General features: G+C 41.1%; 1 protein-coding gene across 4 annotated transcripts in view; it reads right to left on the bottom strand.

Moving 5' to 3' along the window:
• Nucleotides 1–1,670: 1,670 nt before the first annotated feature.
• The window catches only part of PIGN (phosphatidylinositol glycan anchor biosynthesis class N), a 110,372-nt gene continuing 93,638 nt past the window's right edge, over nt 1,671–18,404 (bottom strand). For 2 of the 4 annotated variants that reach the window (XM_075493972.1, XM_075493973.1), the window contains 6 exons: nt 17,012–17,067; nt 16,450–16,525; nt 15,063–15,136; nt 12,136–12,178; nt 10,357–10,409; nt 1,671–3,061 (listed from right to left, as the gene is read on the bottom strand). In XM_075493972.1, the coding sequence (XP_075350087.1) occupies nt 2,938–3,061; nt 10,357–10,409; nt 12,136–12,178; nt 15,063–15,136; nt 16,450–16,525; nt 17,012–17,067 (426 nt within the window). In that variant the 3' untranslated portion in view covers nt 1,671–2,937. Of the gene's footprint in view, nt 3,062–10,356; nt 10,410–12,135; nt 12,179–15,062; nt 15,153–16,449; nt 16,526–17,011; nt 17,068–18,404 lie in introns of those variants that run through there. The other 2 variants (XR_012774369.1, XR_012774370.1) reach the window with 2 other exon arrangements.

Here is an 18,404-nt window from a genome sequence, read left to right as displayed (position 1 = left end):
CACAAATGGCACAGAGACGCAAGGGACCAGCAGGGGAAAGGGAAGGTCAGCCAAGGTTGCTACTACTATGGCCCAACCAGAGCAAATGGCAAACAAGAACAGATCCCTGCAGAGCAGCACTGGGGAAAAACCAATGTGCGTGTTGCAAGTGTTCCCCCGTGCTCATCATCCCCTTTCTGCTCTTACAAGAATGGATGTAAAAAACAAAACCTTCTTTGTGAAAAGAGACACTATGGAAGCCATAAGCAGAAAGAATAATTGATGTAGGTCGTACTTTGGACAGCCATCTCCACTTGCCTGCATACCAGAGCGTATGGATTATTCCTACTACCATAGATGAGCAGCACCAGATGAAGTGGGGTGAGATGCTGTTTTATTACCATCCCCCTGTGGTAAGAAAAGACATCAGGCCTGAGCTCCCGTGCATTCTCCTGGGGAGCCTGCAGCACCAGACAGTATGTACCTCCAATGTTTTCACTTGGTAGGTAGGACATCCGCTTGGTCTTGTCATAGATAACAAGCAGTTTTGACATGCTTGCAGAAGATGTGCCTTCAGGGTGGCAGCCCTGTGGTCCCACCTTCCTACTTTTTCAGTCAGTTCCTTCACATCACACCAACACCAGCTGTTCAGCTGCTCCCATCAGTGAATTTGCTCTATAAACAGTAGTTTTGCAAAGAAATCACTCCAGTAATGGAGGCTGGGATGCTCAATGGTACAGCTGCCTATAGCCATGTGTACTGAAACGACAGTGCTGTAGACAGAGGTCTCGAGACATCAGTTAGGTCACACGAAGCTGATGATACAGTACTCTGCAATGATACAGTGCACCTTGTAGACTGGGGCTGAGGTGGGGATAGCTCTTTGTAGCAGAGACTCACTGGATCTAAGGAGAACAGGAGCGTCACATAGTCTTTGCTGTGGCAGCAACTTTCCAGCTGCTCGTGGTTGCTCCTTGCCTTGGCTGTATGCTACGACTACCAGCAGTGGGCACATGCCCACCTTCTGGCACGCAAGTCTGTGGGTATAGTCTGCAGCAAACGTGAAATATCTTCTGTGACTGAGGCCAGCTGTGCTAGTAACATGCCCAGTAGGACCACCGGACCGCTACCTAGTGGAAAAATGCCTCCCTCTCCAGTGCTCAGACACACTCAAGAGGCACACCAAAGCTGCATGGATGACTGCAGGCCCATGATACAATATTTTTCTAGCACTCAACAAGCAGATGGAGGTTTGTGACTGGTTTCTCCTAGCCAAACTTCTTGCAGAGGGATGACTAGTTTCCAGAGCGTTAAACAGACATGTGACCACAGCCAAATGCCAGATGGCTGGAAAGAGTATTGGAGCAGCCCTCATGACGAATATCTAGCCTTGGCTGCCAGCATCGTGTACCATATGTATCAGCTCCCAGAGAGGAAGGCCTGGCTGCATGTTGGGAGTGTGACACCGGGGTCTTACATAGTACAATTTTTAGTGATGCCATCATACAATAGCACTGAAAGAAGAAAGTTTTTTCTTTCACTCACTTCCTTCACTGTGCACAAAGAGATCTGCTTCAAAAGCCCTTTTTTATTCATGGTGTGGATGGAAAAAGCTGTTTCAAAGGCAGGATACCTAGCTCTGTGCAGACTTCCTGCTGAGCAGGAGATACAGTTTTTGCTTCAGAAGATACAATTTTTGTTTAATTCTCACAACAGATGACTCCAGGGGGTGATGAGGCACTGAGGTGTAGGTGGGTACTGTAGTTTGTGCTCTTAATCAGCTGTGGGCTAGTGGTAGGGAAGCTGATGCTTGCTGTTGAAAGGGCTACAAAGTTACAAGTCTATCTCAAAGCCTCATGCAATGTATTTACAGTTACTGGGTCCCTAGGAGCACCCACAACAGCAGAGCCTCTAAGAACCCTGGCTCTTTGCTGTCACTTGTAACCAGCGTACAACCAGGGGGTCTCTGCCTTTGATTCATGGTGAAGCCATTACCCAGGCTGATGCTTGTATTCAGGAGCAGAACACACGTGGAAAGGAAAACGAGGAAAGAAAGGAAAAAAGTCTCTGTGTGGCATCACTCTACACAAACCACCAACTCCAGCTGCAGGTTCACGACCTCTTTATGCTGATCTAACTCTGGGCTACCGCTGAAACAATCAGCCCTAACCTTCCTGCCCACCCCATCACAAGCTGGACCAGGGAATCTGTCTGAATGCTATTTTACAATAGCATTTAATCAGGTTCCTTTTCATTTGGATCAATTACCTGAGGTGGCATACTGCTCAGCTCACCCAAGCACAGGAGGCAGCAGGAGAGTACGGTCAGAGGCAGCAGTTCGCACCAAGGTTGGCTAAAAGCTGTTGTCTTACAGCAACAGCCTCACAGCACACCAGTCTTAACCTGCCTCAACATATTCTCACATGCACATTGACACAGCTTGCAAAAAGCATAGCCAGTTTCAGAGATATTCAAATGTGTATGCCACATCGGCAACATACAAATCAGCGATCTGCCCAGACTGATTTAATTTATGCTTTAGTCTGTGAGATGCTTACGCGAGACATGAAATGAAGCTAGGACTTTGCAGACTCCTAATGAGAGTGAGCATGTGTGAGACAAACAGCTGGCAGACAAGTTATAACAAGCAAAAAAACCCCCGAAAGATGGTTGCCTATTTCTTTTAAAAAGGACGTTGTTGCTGTTTTTATTTTCAAGAAACATGCACGCTTGGAGAATAAAGCTCAGGCTTTTTTAGCCCCATTGATGTCTAAATAGCAATCTCCAAATGCAGATTTCAGTCATGGGACAGCATTTAACCTGTATTAGCAGAGTGCTCTGCTCCCTGGATGGGATTTTGGCACTCTAGTCCGTTAACTTATATTTACATTCCAGAGGTGGAGGTTGGTTCAGAGGACGCCTGAGGATGGGAACAAGGCAGGAAGATTTATCACTTTATCACGTGGAATGGTGCTTAGTCCTTCTGGGAAGTTCAAGTCTCTTTGTAGTTAGCAGCTGGGCCAGTCCATTCATCAGCATCATAAATATGGTCAACGACATCACCAGCACATAGTGGCTAATGCTGCAAGGAGGAGACAGATAAAAGAAGTGAGAGAAAAATGCAAATCTGCAGAATGAACAGAACATAAAAAACCCTGACATAAACAACCCTCTGAATTTTTTTCTTTTTAACTAGGCCTAATTATTGGCCTAGTATGTCATTTTATATCTGCTGCTCCTGAAAGACAACTATTATAGCAGCATTATCGTGTAAAAACCAAAGTCTGTGACAAGATAAAACGGTGGGGACAACAGAAAACACAACTGAGCGTGTACCAAGTGAATAAGAGTATTTTTCATTCAAGTGGGTAATTCAACGTATGTGACTGAGACCGTTGCAAAACTTCCGTTTGCTGTGAACTGATAATGCAGAATCTAGGGAGAACTTGCCATCAGGCAAGTAACTTTCCTTGGTAGTAAGACAACTCAGATATTTATGTCAGCTGAAGTGCAATTTTCTAGAGAAAACACTATTCCAGTGATGAGCAGCTTTAAGAAAAACACCCCACTAATTTTTCACTCAACATTTCTAAAAATTGCAGAATTCTCTGCTGTGGTAACACATGGTTTCAAAGAGATCAAACAAATGAGTTGAAGAGTAGGCTAAGAAAGAAGGCTAATAAACATAATATGAAGATGCAGCTTCTGGGTTAGGAAGTCCTTAAGTCACTAACGATCAAAAGGATAACAAGCAGAGAGCTTGTTCTCACTTACTCAAATTCTGGTACCTGCTGTTCACTAGTGTTACAGATGGGCTATTTAGGGTCAGACTGAGATGCGACCTAGGATATTCAGCATCCTGTGTTCAATGCCTGAATGGAGCTGCTGTTAACGTAAACCACTAGCCATTAAGAAATTAGAATTTTCCCAAATCCAGTGACATTTCAGGCTAGAGTTGCAGATGAAACACTGCTGCACCCATGTCCATCACACATCCGGTGCAGCTGCTTGCTTTTTACCTGGGACTACTGAAGATACTGGCGTTCTGACATGAGAGGTACCCATACCTCCTGATGCACCCATCTCCACTATTTCAAAGCAGATGGCTCTTTAGGATGAGTAGGGTAACTTCAGACTCAATGAAGTCTGAGTTTAGTCACAAAAAAGGATTGCAAGGAGCACTTGCCGGTTTAATGACCTGGAATTTCTGCCAGAGGACTCATTCAGTTTGAGAGTTTAGCCACGGAAGAACAGTAAAGCTCATAATGCCGACACTATCAATCCTCACGACCCCGAGACTGTGACAACCCTAGTGCTAGCCTAGCGCAATTTAGCTCTGTGAAGTGGAGAAGCACCAGCTCTTAACAAAGCTGGGCTGCTAACCAGTGTGAGAGAATAAAAGTAATCCAAAAAGTTCACTAATGAGCAGGAGCTCTCCCACAGCCAGGATACCAGCATCCAAAGGAGCCAGTCTGACCAAAGTGGATGGAGAACACTGAAAGGGACTTGACTCAAGCTACAAGATTTTTCTGTTTCAGTTGAGTCTGACTAAACCTTCTCACAAATACCTTGCTCAAAATACATAGTTTTAAGAAATCAATTACAAAAATCCACTGGCATAAATGGGCTCAGACCTCAACAAGCATAATCTGCCCCAACAGCTTGCACCTGTGTAAACTCCCACCTGTATGCAGCACAACTGAAAGTATTCACTAATGTGAACAACTCAAGGTTTAAAATATCAGACAGAAACCATCTTCCTATGTGCCTTTCCTATAAGCATCTCTCCCCTCCAGCTTTAGCTAAGCAGAGGAGCACGCCTACGAGAACCATATTCCTGCTCTGTTTCTGTGAGGAACGCTTAAGATGACACAGCGAGAGCGTCAAGTCAGGCACAAAGCATACTTTCACCTGGTCAGTGCACTTTGGACTTCGTAGTTCACACCACATTTACAATAACAAAGCTAACACAACCCCCTCAAGAGCTGCCCTTGGAAGTCCACCTGGGTGTGGTACAGGTTCGGTTTCAGTTCTGCATGGGAAAGGACATGTTGCCAACAAAGGCAAACCCTCGTTGCAGTTATCTTCATGGCGTAATGTGCCCTTGGGGACTGTACAAGCATCACAGCTACAGAAGTTTGCATGGCTCTTAAGGGAACAGCCACTCTGGTAAATAGCTGGATGGCTTCATGTCTCATGCATTACTGGCAACACCGCAGCTTTCCTTCTCACCTGGCACCAGACTTGTAGTTTTTCATGTAAGTAGCAACACTGCTTTCCTTCTAGCTTTCAAAGAAAGCTTAAATGAGAAATCTGAAAATCAGAAGCCAAATGAAGACCCTGCCTTTATTCCTACAGACACCCCGAGACAGTCACCAGAGCACCGGCAACTTGCTGCCATCAGCATGGTCCTTACACAGGCATGAGTTCCTGCCTGCCCCAAAAGGAGCTTTTCCAGATGTGGGTGCTAATCAATGATTTTGGGCGGCACAGAGAGGGGCTTTCTCAAAAGAAAAAGTCTCCACAAACTCTGCTTAGCTACCTCTCAGTCGAGGGACTGGGTCCTCCGTACTTTTGTGAAGAAGAGACTGCTGCACACACCTCTCCCTTGCTATACTGCAAAAGGCTGAATAGCTGTGCTCCTTTATTAAAATATCAGATGTTCGGAGTAAAGAAATATATATATTATGCCATAGAGCACAATTAAAAACAATTTCAGTCTACTTGTCACATAATTTCAAACAGCTAGCATCTCTGCAGCTATTAGCAACTGGTACTGCAGTGCCTGCAGGCAGCTATGCTTGATAAATTAATTCTCAGGCTGGGGTAATGCTGTAATTAAACAAACAAACAAAGCAAGACTCTTACAGGTATATACCACAACAGCACTGGCAAAATCTTGATCTCTATACAACCCAGAACTGCCGGATCTGTAGTTACAGTGAAGCGGGTAATTCTCAAAACAAGCTTCCTCCATCAGAAGTCAAACCTGAGCTAATAAGAAAAAGGAGCAAGACTCTAGGCTCCAGGCAAGTTAGATCCATGTGGAGGAAGAAGAGAAATTAAATAGGTACAAGAGAATAGCATAGGGGGGCACAGTGGGGCAATGCTTATAAAGGATGAGATAGGCAGGGACAGGTAATGGTAGAGAAGAGGTAGCTGGTGTAGGGGATCACGGATGATCTAAGGTAAAGCAGCACTGTTCAATGGAAAGGTGAGTGCCCTATGTATGGATCAAGGTCAACAGGCAAAGCTGGTGCTAGGAAAATTTTGTATCAGGGAGGAATACACCTGTTTTGGTGGCAAGGAACCAAAAAGAGAACATATGTGGTACTACCATCTCCTGGCTGGGTTTGTGACAGTGTACATTGGTGAGAAGTACTAATCAAAGACAAGAAGACTCAAAGATCAGTAAAAAATATGGGGGGGGGGGGGGGGGGGGGAATCAATCTTGCTCCAAAATATGGCTTTCTCCCAAGACAGGCTAATTTCTAAGATGGCAGAACTGATTAGAAGCTGGGAAGACAGTAAGATGGAGTAAGTTACCATAGCAATTAAAAAACTAGAAATAAAACAAGTAAAACAAAAACAACTCGTGCAAGGACTTGGAAGAGCACTCTCCAGAAAAGTCCGAGGACCTTATTTCTACATGACACGCTACTTTGAACTGTGGGATTGTTCCCAAGCACACACTGAGACTCCAGATTTAGATTCTGAATTTTAAGTCAACTTCATTTCCAGCCAGGATCCCACACCCTCTCTCCTCTGTTTCACACAAAACAAATCACAAAGCACATCACTCCTAGCTCCTGTTGGTAAACACTGTTTTCCTCCCAGTTACAAGACCTTTGTTTTAATAGTCAGACCTGGAAGCCCCAGCATCCCAAACCTGAAACAGATTCTGTTATCCTAAAAGCTAAAAACAGTATCCTGTGCTTTATCTTTGTCCCCTGAACTTTGAAACTGCAGAATGGTTAAGATTGTATCTTTCTCTTTATCTTCCAGTAACTGTTATAAAAAGAGGGAGGGAGTAGTACAGTATGTGTCTGTATAAAACGACATTATACTGTCATATAAAGAAGCTTTAGGGTTTATCTTGACTATGTGACTATACAGCTATTTAAAAATTGCATATACTGTATAGATATAGTAGGCTTTAAAGGCTATATCTATCTATAGAGATCTATAGATAGAGATAAACATACCTTTTAAGCCATAGAGAAATTATTTTAGTGACAAAGAAGCCAAAAAGCTAGCTAGTCCATTTGTCTGTTATTCAAAAATAAAAGAATCTGTCAAAACAAACTTCTCATGATCCCGTACTACACACCAATACATCAAAAACACTCGGAAAACTGCATTACTGTTTTTATTAAATGTAATGGTGTGTTCTTCTAGGGCATATGATGCAATTTAGGGTGACCTCAAGATATATAGGTAGAGGATAAGGTTAGCAGATCTCAGAAGCTTGTGTAAGCCACTGCTATGAGTTCTGCATTCACTGCAAGATTATTATCCCGTTATTATATCAAAACAATGAAAAGCACTCTCTGAAAAACAAGTTCACATTGATTTTGTGAATCAATTCTTCCAGCATTTCATTAATGATCTGGAAGAGTGGGCAAAGTAGAAATCTCTTTACATTCAAAGACGATACTTAAGTGGCATGGTGAATTCAATCAGGAGAATAAAGACATCACATTGTTAAGGCAGATACGAGGCACGGTAAAATGACATGTAGTGGTTAAGGCATGCTAGAATGAGATGTAAAAGCCAGGAGTTAGGGGTGAAATTAAAAAAAAAAGGAAATACGTCAGTTCAGTAAGCAAACCCTACTTCCAAACAATGAGAGAGATCCACTAGGAAACAAAACATCACCATAAAAAAGCAGTGGAAGTGGTCTTTTTATCGCAAGGGTTTTAAAACCAGCTCTTACACATGAAACTTCTGAGCACTGGTATTGAAAAACCCAAGTATTGCCTAATGAGGGTTTTCTACTGAACTTGCACATTCTTAGTAAGAGAAAGGACATGCAAAAATTTTGAAGCAGAGTAATTAGAAAATCTATAGAAAGCTATCACCACAAAAAAGAAGGAGTACGGAAATATACATCAGAAGCTTTGCAAATGCAGCACATATACCGCTGGACTCCGACAGAGTTTAGAAGAATGAATCTTCACTGGGCAATTAAATTGCTGCATTTCCACCTGTGATTTCAATGATGTGGCAACTAGTAATATAAAACAAACCCTGATAATTGCACGTGCACACACACACTTCCTATCAGTGCCACAAAAAAAAAAAAAAAGAAAAAAAAAAGATGAGAGCAGCTGTCCCTAAGGGTGCTCCTACTCTTTGTTCCATGAAATTCTACACAGGTTTTGTTGAGATACAAATAGTTGGAAAAAAAAGAACCATCATTTCCTTAAATGACTCAGCCTTCTCGGGAAAATTCTGGCAACACCTAAAAAGTCAACCTAGATGGGATATTTTCAGACCTTGCCGTCAAAGCAACAACAGACAACACTGCAATGGGAATGCCACGGAGCTGTCACTGCCGTTGTAACAGGAGGACAGGAAAGGGCCATGTTAGTATCTCTCTCCCACTGGTTTTGGGAATTGCCCAAAACCCCATGAAGCTCATCTTCCCTTTCAGGAATAAACAAACAAAAAGCAAAATCTTCTGCTGTTGCCTTCTAATTTTGCCAAGTTTGAGCATCACACATTAGAAATCTGCTCAGAGGAGAAGGTTCAGGTGTAAAAATATTTCTCATGCTAAGTAAAAGAAGGACGACTCCAGCTCTGCGCCTATGGCTTCACCCCTTTTCTTACGCAATCTAGTAATTTTTATCTTATGTGCATATACACACATACATATAAAACATATATAAAGAAACTACAATAAAATAACATAGGTGGCAAAGTCAAGCACTCAAAAGTGAAGTAATGACAAATTTAAGGCTGCCTGAGCATTATGCATTACCATGTTAAAAATTAATCACAAATTACTCTTTTGAAAGAACTTTTTCAGTGCTTTCTTCAGTGCTCAAAACACGCACACAGAGAGGCAGAATTACGGTTGTGCATGAGCTCCCCTAAACTCTTCGGGATAAGGCAAACTTCCAGCTGAAATGGATCCAACAATCTATCACTGTTGTAAATCTCTACGCTATGAAGACCATATATCAGAGAGGAAGTTTTTGGGTACCTGTAACAATTTATATTTTTGCTTGCTAAATCCCAATTAGAAAGCTTCTTGCCCAGCAGAACAGAGCTTTTCTGAGGTCTTTAATATCCTTATTAATCTGCATAGGAGCTCAAGCCAAAGGATGAGGCCATCTGATTTACCATAAACTGACCATAGCAAGGAAGCGTGATGTTAAAGCATTGTTTCCACTATCTGATCTAATTGTATCTCCTCCAATTAGGAACCTTCAAAAGGTAGCTACAAGCAGGAATTTGAACCTCCAAAGAAAACAGGCAGAATACATGTGCGCGTGTGTGTACATGCATGCGTGTGCTGGAGGGAACACTGGGGCTCAGCAAAGCACAGAGTAAATGTAGACTAAACAGAATATTAACAAAGGGTCACTATTCAACTTCTGTTTAAACAACAGTGTCAAGTGACCAGATTGGCTGGATTATTAACAACACATTCCCTACTAAGCTTATTACTGCATATTATCTATTTCCACAACTCAGGGAAGGTAAATCTGAAATGTGTATTCCTTGTATTTGTTATTCCTGGACTATTCACAAATAAGACTGTACAGTTGAAAACCTACCCCATGATGTATGCTGTGGAGGCTAGTACAACCCATAATGCAAAACAAATTCTGCCATTTTAGCTGTGATTTCTATGTTTAAATGCTACAGATGTACTCTTCCCCAACTAGGGGGAGGATAAATGCATGGGTCTTGGTAGCCACCAACATATTTGCACAAGGTTCATTAATTCACAGGGGATTGTATATGGAGGCTTAACTAGATTCAAGACAATTAACAATTTTGATAAATTGTTATTTTAACAGTGGTTACAACTAATTAAAATGTAAAACAGTAATTAAAATATTTTTTGTGTAATTACTGTTCTTTAGAAATCAAATAAATCCTACTATTTCTTGCCATGCTAGATTCATTACTTACTCCATGTTGCTCTGGCATAGATTTTAAGACACAAGTTTTAGCTTTAAATATATACACATGTATACATGTGTGCACACATGCGTGCACGTGTCTTTTAAATACGGGGAACGACACTGAAACGTTTGATTAAGGCGAGTAATTGGAAAAAATTACAAGAGTTCTGAGTAGATAAACAACAATATTAACCTATGAGCCTTTTAAAAATGCAATGGAGGCAAAAAAATACTGTACCTTGTTCCAATATCCAGCCAGCTTCCATAATCTTTAACCAAGAAGAAAAAGTGCTAGGAAATACAACAACTTTCATTAGTACATCAACATTGCACAATTTGAAACACAAAATCAGAAACAATATTTTCAGGCTGTTTACTCTAAGTTTCTAATTCTTCAAGTAGAACAAAGGCAAGACCTTTCCAGGAATGCTCATTTGGACAAAAGTTAGGAATAGTCTAGGAGGCAGAAATAGATTTACCATGGTATCAAACAGAAACAGCTAAAGATGGACTAAGTTCTGTGAAGCTGGGCTTGCAAGAAACAGAAGATTACCAGAAGAGAACTTTTTCAGTAAGAAAAGCCAAGCCACCTTCTTGTTTGAAATAACGGGATCCCAAATAACACCTAGTGCCAAAGAGAAGGCTGCATATTGTTTTCATGGAATTCCACCACAAATTTCTTTGGGCAACTCTGGCAGTTCCCCACCTGTAAAATGGGAATAATGTTGGGAGAAGACAGCACTTATCTATTAGTGAATCCCCCAAAGTCTAGCTGGTGGCCACATTGATTCAAGACCACAAACCAGTTCTCTTTCATTTTTTTTTTTCCTGTCCACTTTCTTATTTCTTGATATACACACAGCTCCTACATATCAAACCTCTTTGGTAATATTTTTTTTTTGTACACCAAGTACATATTTTCTAACTGTTCTAAAATAGTTAAACCAAAATAGGAGAATACGCGAGATAAGACCCGGATATACTGGGGCTTGCTACACACCAGTACATGCCTGCACTTTTCTTTTGGTCTAGTAGGCTGATTTTTATTAGTGAAACGTTATGAGTGTGGTTTATTGGTATTTTAATCTTTTTCCTGTGGAAGTTATCAAAAATGAGATCTGTCACACAGATTTATTTGAAACTACACAAAACTATACCTTCTCCATTTCTCACTCTACAGACAAATTAGTCATTATTTGGTTTTTTGCTCACTGTCTTTCCTATCAGGCGAGATCCACAGATCACACTGTACAAGGAAATCACATCAGGAATGCTTACTCCAAAGGGATGAAACCAGCATGTATGAAGTGAGAACACCAGCTCTACCTGCTGCTTTGAAAAGGTTTCTGTTTACCTTGTGATGCCCAGTGGCATTGCTTGCTGGGTTGAAGACAGTTTGAGGGGGCAACGAAAACATACTTCTAATCTGTAAAAATTATATTGGGGTATTTTTCAGTTTTGGGTTGTTTTAGCTAGCTTGGTTTGTGGATGCAAGCTTTCTGAAGATAGCATTTCCTAACAGCTTATTCCAAAGGGCACAAAGCGTCTTTCGGATGTTGTTGATCTCCCGGATTCTGACAACTCTAACAGAGCTGGTGGGTAATGCACTTCTCCTTTTCCTCTCTTTTTCAAGGGAAGGTGGGGTGAGTAAACGGTTCAAAATTCCTGAAAAATTAACTAAACCCTGCACACAGCTAAAACTGACAATCTCATTTAAATTCTTCCTAGGAATTTGATTGGAAAGCATATGAAAAAATCAGAATAACAACTTATTACTTATTTTTGTCTCTTATTATTACAAGAATATTGCTTCTTCAGAAGCATTAATTACATGAAATTCAAAGAGCAGTGATTGGAGGAGTTTTATCTCTAAATTATGCTAGAATTTCAATCCAATTCACTGCCCTAGTTAACAAAAACTTTGAAGTCTGAAACAAATTCAGATGTCTCTAGATGGAATTAGGAGAACCCCCTGCTTCTTGATCTTATTTGAAGAGAATGTGCAACAACAACTTACCAAAGCCATAATGTCTGAAACCACAAGAACAATGAGGAAAAGGCTGCAAAGAAAAAGAACCAGGCCATCAACCTTTATTTATGGCCACAGATGTTACAAAGCTTATTAAAACCCCCATAAAGAAATTAAAATAAGATATGATTTCTTGCACTTGCCTTTCAATCACTCAGATACATTTCAATGTATTAGAGAACAGTTAAAATATATGACTAAGACATCTGGCATTTGTAATCCCACCCTGCTTGAAAAAGACATTTCACATTAACAGAGTTTCAATTTTGCAACAGAGAAACCTAACACAAGTCATTTTTTGGAGAACAAAAGCATCTTATGAACAGCACCTGCCCATTCCCAACGCAGGGAGCTCACGTGCCAGTCAGGCCAAATAAAGCTGATTTAGAAGCTTCAAGATGGACTCAAGAGTGAGCAAAGCTGTTTGGCACAGGCAGACAGATACCAGAGCCGATCGGTCCTATCCTGACAACCACCCTGCCGGGTAGGAGGCTGCTAAAGGAAGTGCTTGCCCCCCTTCCAGATCTCTGGGTACCCATAAGTTGCCCTGGGAACGCCCAGCATTTTGCTGGCATGCTCCCAAACCCACAGGCCTCTCTGTCAGCCGGCAGGTTACTTCTGGCAAGTAGGCTGTGGACAGTAAAAGGAACCCGAAGGGAGCATGCAGAGCTATTTTTTTCCCCCCATTAACCTAATTTTCTTTTCATTAAACTACGTAAATCCTGAATTACATGAAAGCAATTGCTATAACTGGTTAAAACTAGTTTCTAAGTTAATGACACTGAAGCAATGTTGCAAACAGCCGACCCATTAACAGAGAAGTCTTTAACTAGAATACAGTTAATTTATCAGTACTGCCATCATAAATTCATGAAGCTTTTTTGGGAAATGCTGCAGCATTGCACGAGCATGTACTGGGGGACACACCCATACCGATGCCTCCTGATGAGGAAGTTTCTGATACTGCCTAAGTCAGCTATGCTTCATTAGCAAAGAGAGATGCAACAAACTAACTGTATCTTGGGCGCACTGAAAGGCTTCTCTTCAGTGGCTCAGATAGGATGCTGCAATCTTGTAGTGCCTAGGAAGCACTCAACTAGAGAGCTGTTTTCACAGGCAAGCTCCAAGAACGTATTCTGACTGAACATTCCCCACAAACAGGGGGAAAAAAAAAAAAAAATCTTTAATCTGTAAACGGGGAGTTTAGGAGCAATTTGTCCAAATCACAAAAATCTACTTTTTGCCCTTCTGAACTGCAGGAAGCCTTTCACAACAGAAGGACAACACTAATTTCAGGGCATGTTTATACACTACAAAGACAAGATTGTCCCCCGTGATGGCTTAATTTATCTAGCAGGGGCAGCAAGAGCAATAAAGAGTGCAGCACAGACTTCAGTATGCACTGACAATCAGAGCACCACCTCTCCAGGGATCCTGGGTACATCTTGTGATTTCTGCCTCGTTCCCAGGCTGACACTGTGGCAGCATCACTGCTATTGTTACCTGAGCACAGCTAAATGAAGCCGGCACAAATACCAGCCGGAGTTATAACCACAGCCTCATAAAGCAGCACAGACGTACTCATGTCCCCTGGTTTAAGAAGTCGATATTGTTTCCCCTCTCACACACTCAGATGCACATTCCATAAAAGCTTGCAATATCACTGGTGCTGCCAAGGCAAGCATTCACAAGTCAGGAAATGCTGACCTTTATGATGCCTGAGCCCTAGAAATGCACATTGCTAGCTAGTCTTCTGAGCAACCCTGACTCCTCAACGCAGCCCTGCTTCTGTATAAGCCTTCGTGCGGAGGACAAATATCCTTCCTTGGGGGCCCAGGGACAGCCCAAGTACGCTGCACGCACAGCTAAGGCAGTGAAGGTAAAAGGGATGGTGAGCCTTGTGCTTTCCCTCTAACAAGAAGTCAGATTTCAGGCTGCCATGTCCCTCCTTGTTAGTACCGGGTGGCATTGTATAAGGAGACAACAGGCAGGGCACAGGCAGGATGAAAACAAACAGAAAAGCAGAGGGCACCACGCTGAGAAAGGGCAGCTTCCTCCCGCTCAGCTGAGCAATATACTGAGTCCTTGCAGTCCCCCTTCCATTGTCCACTGAGACTTTCGGTCAACCCCACAACACCCCACGGTGACAAACTCAAAACCACATGGCTGACAGGGACCTCCTCTGTCTCAGCACCATTCGTAATCCCACACGATCAGCAGAGGATTCAGTCATGTGCACTGGGTGTGCTGAAAGGGGTAGGGAGGGCTAACAGTTAAAAAAATAAAAATCCTGAGACAGTGAAAAGAGTGAGGGTAGTTCAAGTCTGGATACTCTGCGGGGCTGGGCACCCATCCCACGTTCTCTCTGAAAAAGTCTTTAGAGATGGAGAAAGGACTGGCAGCCATCTAGTCCTACTGCAAAAAATATGTAGCACCGAACACACCTGGGAAGCACTGAACTGCAATGGAAGGTCATACAGCCTTCTTTTTTTTTAAATGCTATTTGTGGTGAGGTCAGTGCTACAAAGCTGTAAATTGGTTACATTATGAATGGGTTATTTTTAAAATATTGTACTATGGGCAAGGATGCAATATAAAACAAAAATCAGACTTTAAGTTCTGCTCATTTTTCTACATTATGGGGGAAAAAGTGCTCCTTCTGTTTATTGTCAACAAAGGATATTAAATATCTGATTGTTTCAGACAGGGCCAACACTTCCATTTATACTCATTATATCACTAAGAAAAGAATTCCTGAGCTTGCAAAATCACTGAACAAAAACCCAAACCATAATCACAAATAAAACTAACAATGTGATCTACTTTTTTTTTTTAGATTGAGATTTGACAATTCTGAATTCTTGCAAAATAGATTTGAAACCCTTACTAATGCAGAAATACAGCACTTACTGTACCTCTTAGAAGACAGTTGTGTTGTGACTTGAACAGCTTCGAAAGCACATGATACCAGAACAAATGGGATTACAACCTGTTTAAAACACAAGCTACATTTTGGTTTATAGCCATATTTACAAAACAACCTGGCAGGCTGTGGAAACATTTTCCTGCTTTTGAAATTATCACAGAATGTGTATGTTACAAAAACAAAATATTGGCAAGAAAGGGTAGAAACTCATTTTGCAGGAAGCACATTTAACAAATGAATAAAAACCCCTTCCATGGTTGTAGCTGAACTGCAGTGAAATAAGCCATGAGGCAATATGGAAAACTATAATTAAAACACATTAATGATCCTCACTTCATTCACCCATTTTAGCAGTAGTGATAAATACTTCAACAAGGCTAGAAGACAGAACTATTCAGATCCAATATCTCACGTGACAGGCTGCAGAGCTCCAAGCATAATAGGACAATCTCATCTCAACCACAAAAAAATCTGAATATAGAACGTATTCAGTAAGGCAAGGATCACACTGCCCCTCCAAAGCCAAGTCAAGCAAATGTAAACAGTTCAGGAAATTAAGAAAAAAACCAACCAAACAAGTTAGAAACGTGAATGTTGCCTTTTGCTCTTTCCAAAGTTGCCTTGTAATCCTTAAGTTAGTAGTGTAAATGCATTGCTAAAACCTGTTCTTTCGCATCCAGGTTTACATTATTGACTTATGTCCTGCCGTATAACATGCAGTATACCTGTAACTTAAGTCTGCTTTCTTTGGGACAGAAGCAGCAGAAAGGCAGAGGCAGGAAATACTGCTTATTTTAGCAATAACCCATAAATTCCATGTCTCCCTTCCTGTTTGCCTCTTTACCCCTCTGGCAGACCCTGTAACTCAAATATTAGAAAAGAGCTCCCACACCTTGCCTGCAAATAAGAAGTACAATCCAATCTTTGATAGACTATTAAAAAACTATAAAAAATAATATTCATTGTAAAATGACAGCCTAATGCACTCAAAGCCTGTACTTAATGTAATGTAGATCGAGCTAATAAAATATATATAACCTCAATGTTTCTGTACATATTATACTATGGGGAAAGCTTATAATTTTTTAAATAATTTAAGTCTTTTCAACATTTAAAATTTCCATTTTAATACAATAAACTGATCTAATGCAGTTAAATTATACTTCCATGCACTTTAGCTTCTCTCTTTTGGGAAACAGAAGGATCCATCTCTAGAAACACTACAAAGGCTGAAAGCTTCACACATGGTTAAGAAGGCTAATGAAGCTCAAATACATATATATGTTTTTGTAAATTGCAAAGTAACAACCGTGTACGTGATATGTTATTTATTAAACAGTTCTCTGAGAAAATTTCACTAAGGTAAGATTACTAACCTTTAGCACAAGCAAGCCTCCCATCATGAAGGGACTGAACACAGTCAAGAAACAATAGACAGAAGCAGGATCAAAACTAGAGAAACATGAAAAAGGCATTACCACATATCCTTGAAATGGCATTTTCCATTAAAAAACCAGAGCATTTAGTTACTACTGTAACACACTCTGCATATGTACGTTTTTAAACAAGGCTTCCAACTTTCTCTTCTCTTGCTCAAATACTAAATCCGCAAGGACAGCCTAACTCACTTTTCTTTCTCTACAATTTTTCTCTGCCCATGTCTTTCGAGGTGTCACACTGTTGGTGAGCAGTCGAGCTCTCTCTGCTCACGCTGCCAATAACTTCTAATGGAAATTGAGACGACCTCATAATCAACAAGCTCAGGCTCTTAGGGAACATGTTACAGAGAGCAGAAATGAAATAAATTGTTATCATTATTCCACTGACTATTGCTTTAATTCTGTTGCCCTGATTTTGCTAACCAAATTTATATTTAGTATGCTAACTGCAGAAAGAACTTTTTGTACCCTGTGTCTCAAATCAATGACTAAAATTTACCTGTTAACAGAAGCTATGTTTCCGGTGCCAAAAAAGGCTGTCACTATGAAGAAAACCTAGATGTGTTTAAGGAAAATACACCACAGAAATGGCAGTAAAACAAACCCAGTATTTTCCCCCCTTCATTCCAACTTACTTTCAAAATCCTATCATGAAACTACAAGAAGCTGACTCACTACTACAGCTTTACACTGCATTAAGAAATCCAAAGTATTGTCTAGCTCTATCAAGGATTTCACACATGACTATGTCAATTTTAAAAGACAGGGACTGCCTGGGTAAGATTTTAGAGCCTGTCTTGAGGCCCCTACCAGAAAGCTGCAGCTTGTTTTGTCTGGGCCCTATCTAGCAAGATAGGAACATCCCTGGACCACAATCCCAGCTGTGCATTCAAACACACATGCTTTTGCAGAAAGTAATGATACATGCACGTGTACCGCACACCAAAGAGATGGCTTTATTGAGGAACTGACCGTGGAAGAGGTAGTTGGCTATGAAACAAGACTAAAGGTTCCTATGCTATCCCTCCCACAGGCTTGTTGTCCAAAGGTTATGCTGAGTCTACCCACTGCAACACGGGACTCTCACATTTTTTCCTTACTTGAGGGAGGGAAGATGACTCCGGCAGTATCTGTATAGCTGGACGGGTTTTTTATAAACCCTACCCTTTTCATCTAGGTACAACACTTGCTGCTATATGAGCCCATGAAAGACATTTTTCTACCTCCTGAGCTCATTGGGGCCCTTTATAGCTCACGTCTTCAGCAGAAGAATGGTTTTTAACTGCTTTTTTGCATCAGGCAGAGGGTTAGTCAGTGATGATGGCTGCTGTTGCCAGAGCTCCCTCTGGTCCTTCCACTCCTGTTATAGCTCCTGCACTGGATCATTTAAGTCTCTGAATAAACAATTTTCTACCAACTGTTCAGCAGAATCGTTGGGATTCTGCATGCAACATTTTGGAAGGATTAGGTCAGCATAACCAAAGAAATTATGCTTCCCAAGAATATCACATCAAGTTTAATAACACAGCAGTCTAACAGCATAGCGCAGTTCTGCCAGTTAAAATTTATAAGAACAACAGTTCTGCAATAAAACAAAAAAATAACAGTAGTACATAGGTCTAATCAAAATGCTAAGCATAAGCAATCTAAATCTTCTTCTGGAAGATGAAGCTATAAGGTCCCTCAGAACATGCTGACTTTTGGGCCCTATATAGGAACCTTGAGATAATCTTAAGATATACGTACAGCTCACAGGGTCATAGTTGCTATGTGACTGCTCTAGTAGAAAAGGTTTCTCTTCTAATACCACTATTTCTAAACATTAAACAGCACCTAAATTAAAAAAGCCACATCTTTTGAGCAGGTGTGTATCATACCTGGTCTCTGCAAAG

The sequence above is a fragment of the Mycteria americana genome, chromosome 2 (genome assembly GCF_035582795.1).
Source record: "Mycteria americana isolate JAX WOST 10 ecotype Jacksonville Zoo and Gardens chromosome 2, USCA_MyAme_1.0, whole genome shotgun sequence".
Taxonomy (NCBI): Eukaryota; Metazoa; Chordata; class Aves; order Ciconiiformes; family Ciconiidae; genus Mycteria; species Mycteria americana.
The sequence above is the reverse complement of the archived record's forward strand: the minus strand, read 5'-3'. Positions and strand labels throughout refer to the sequence as shown.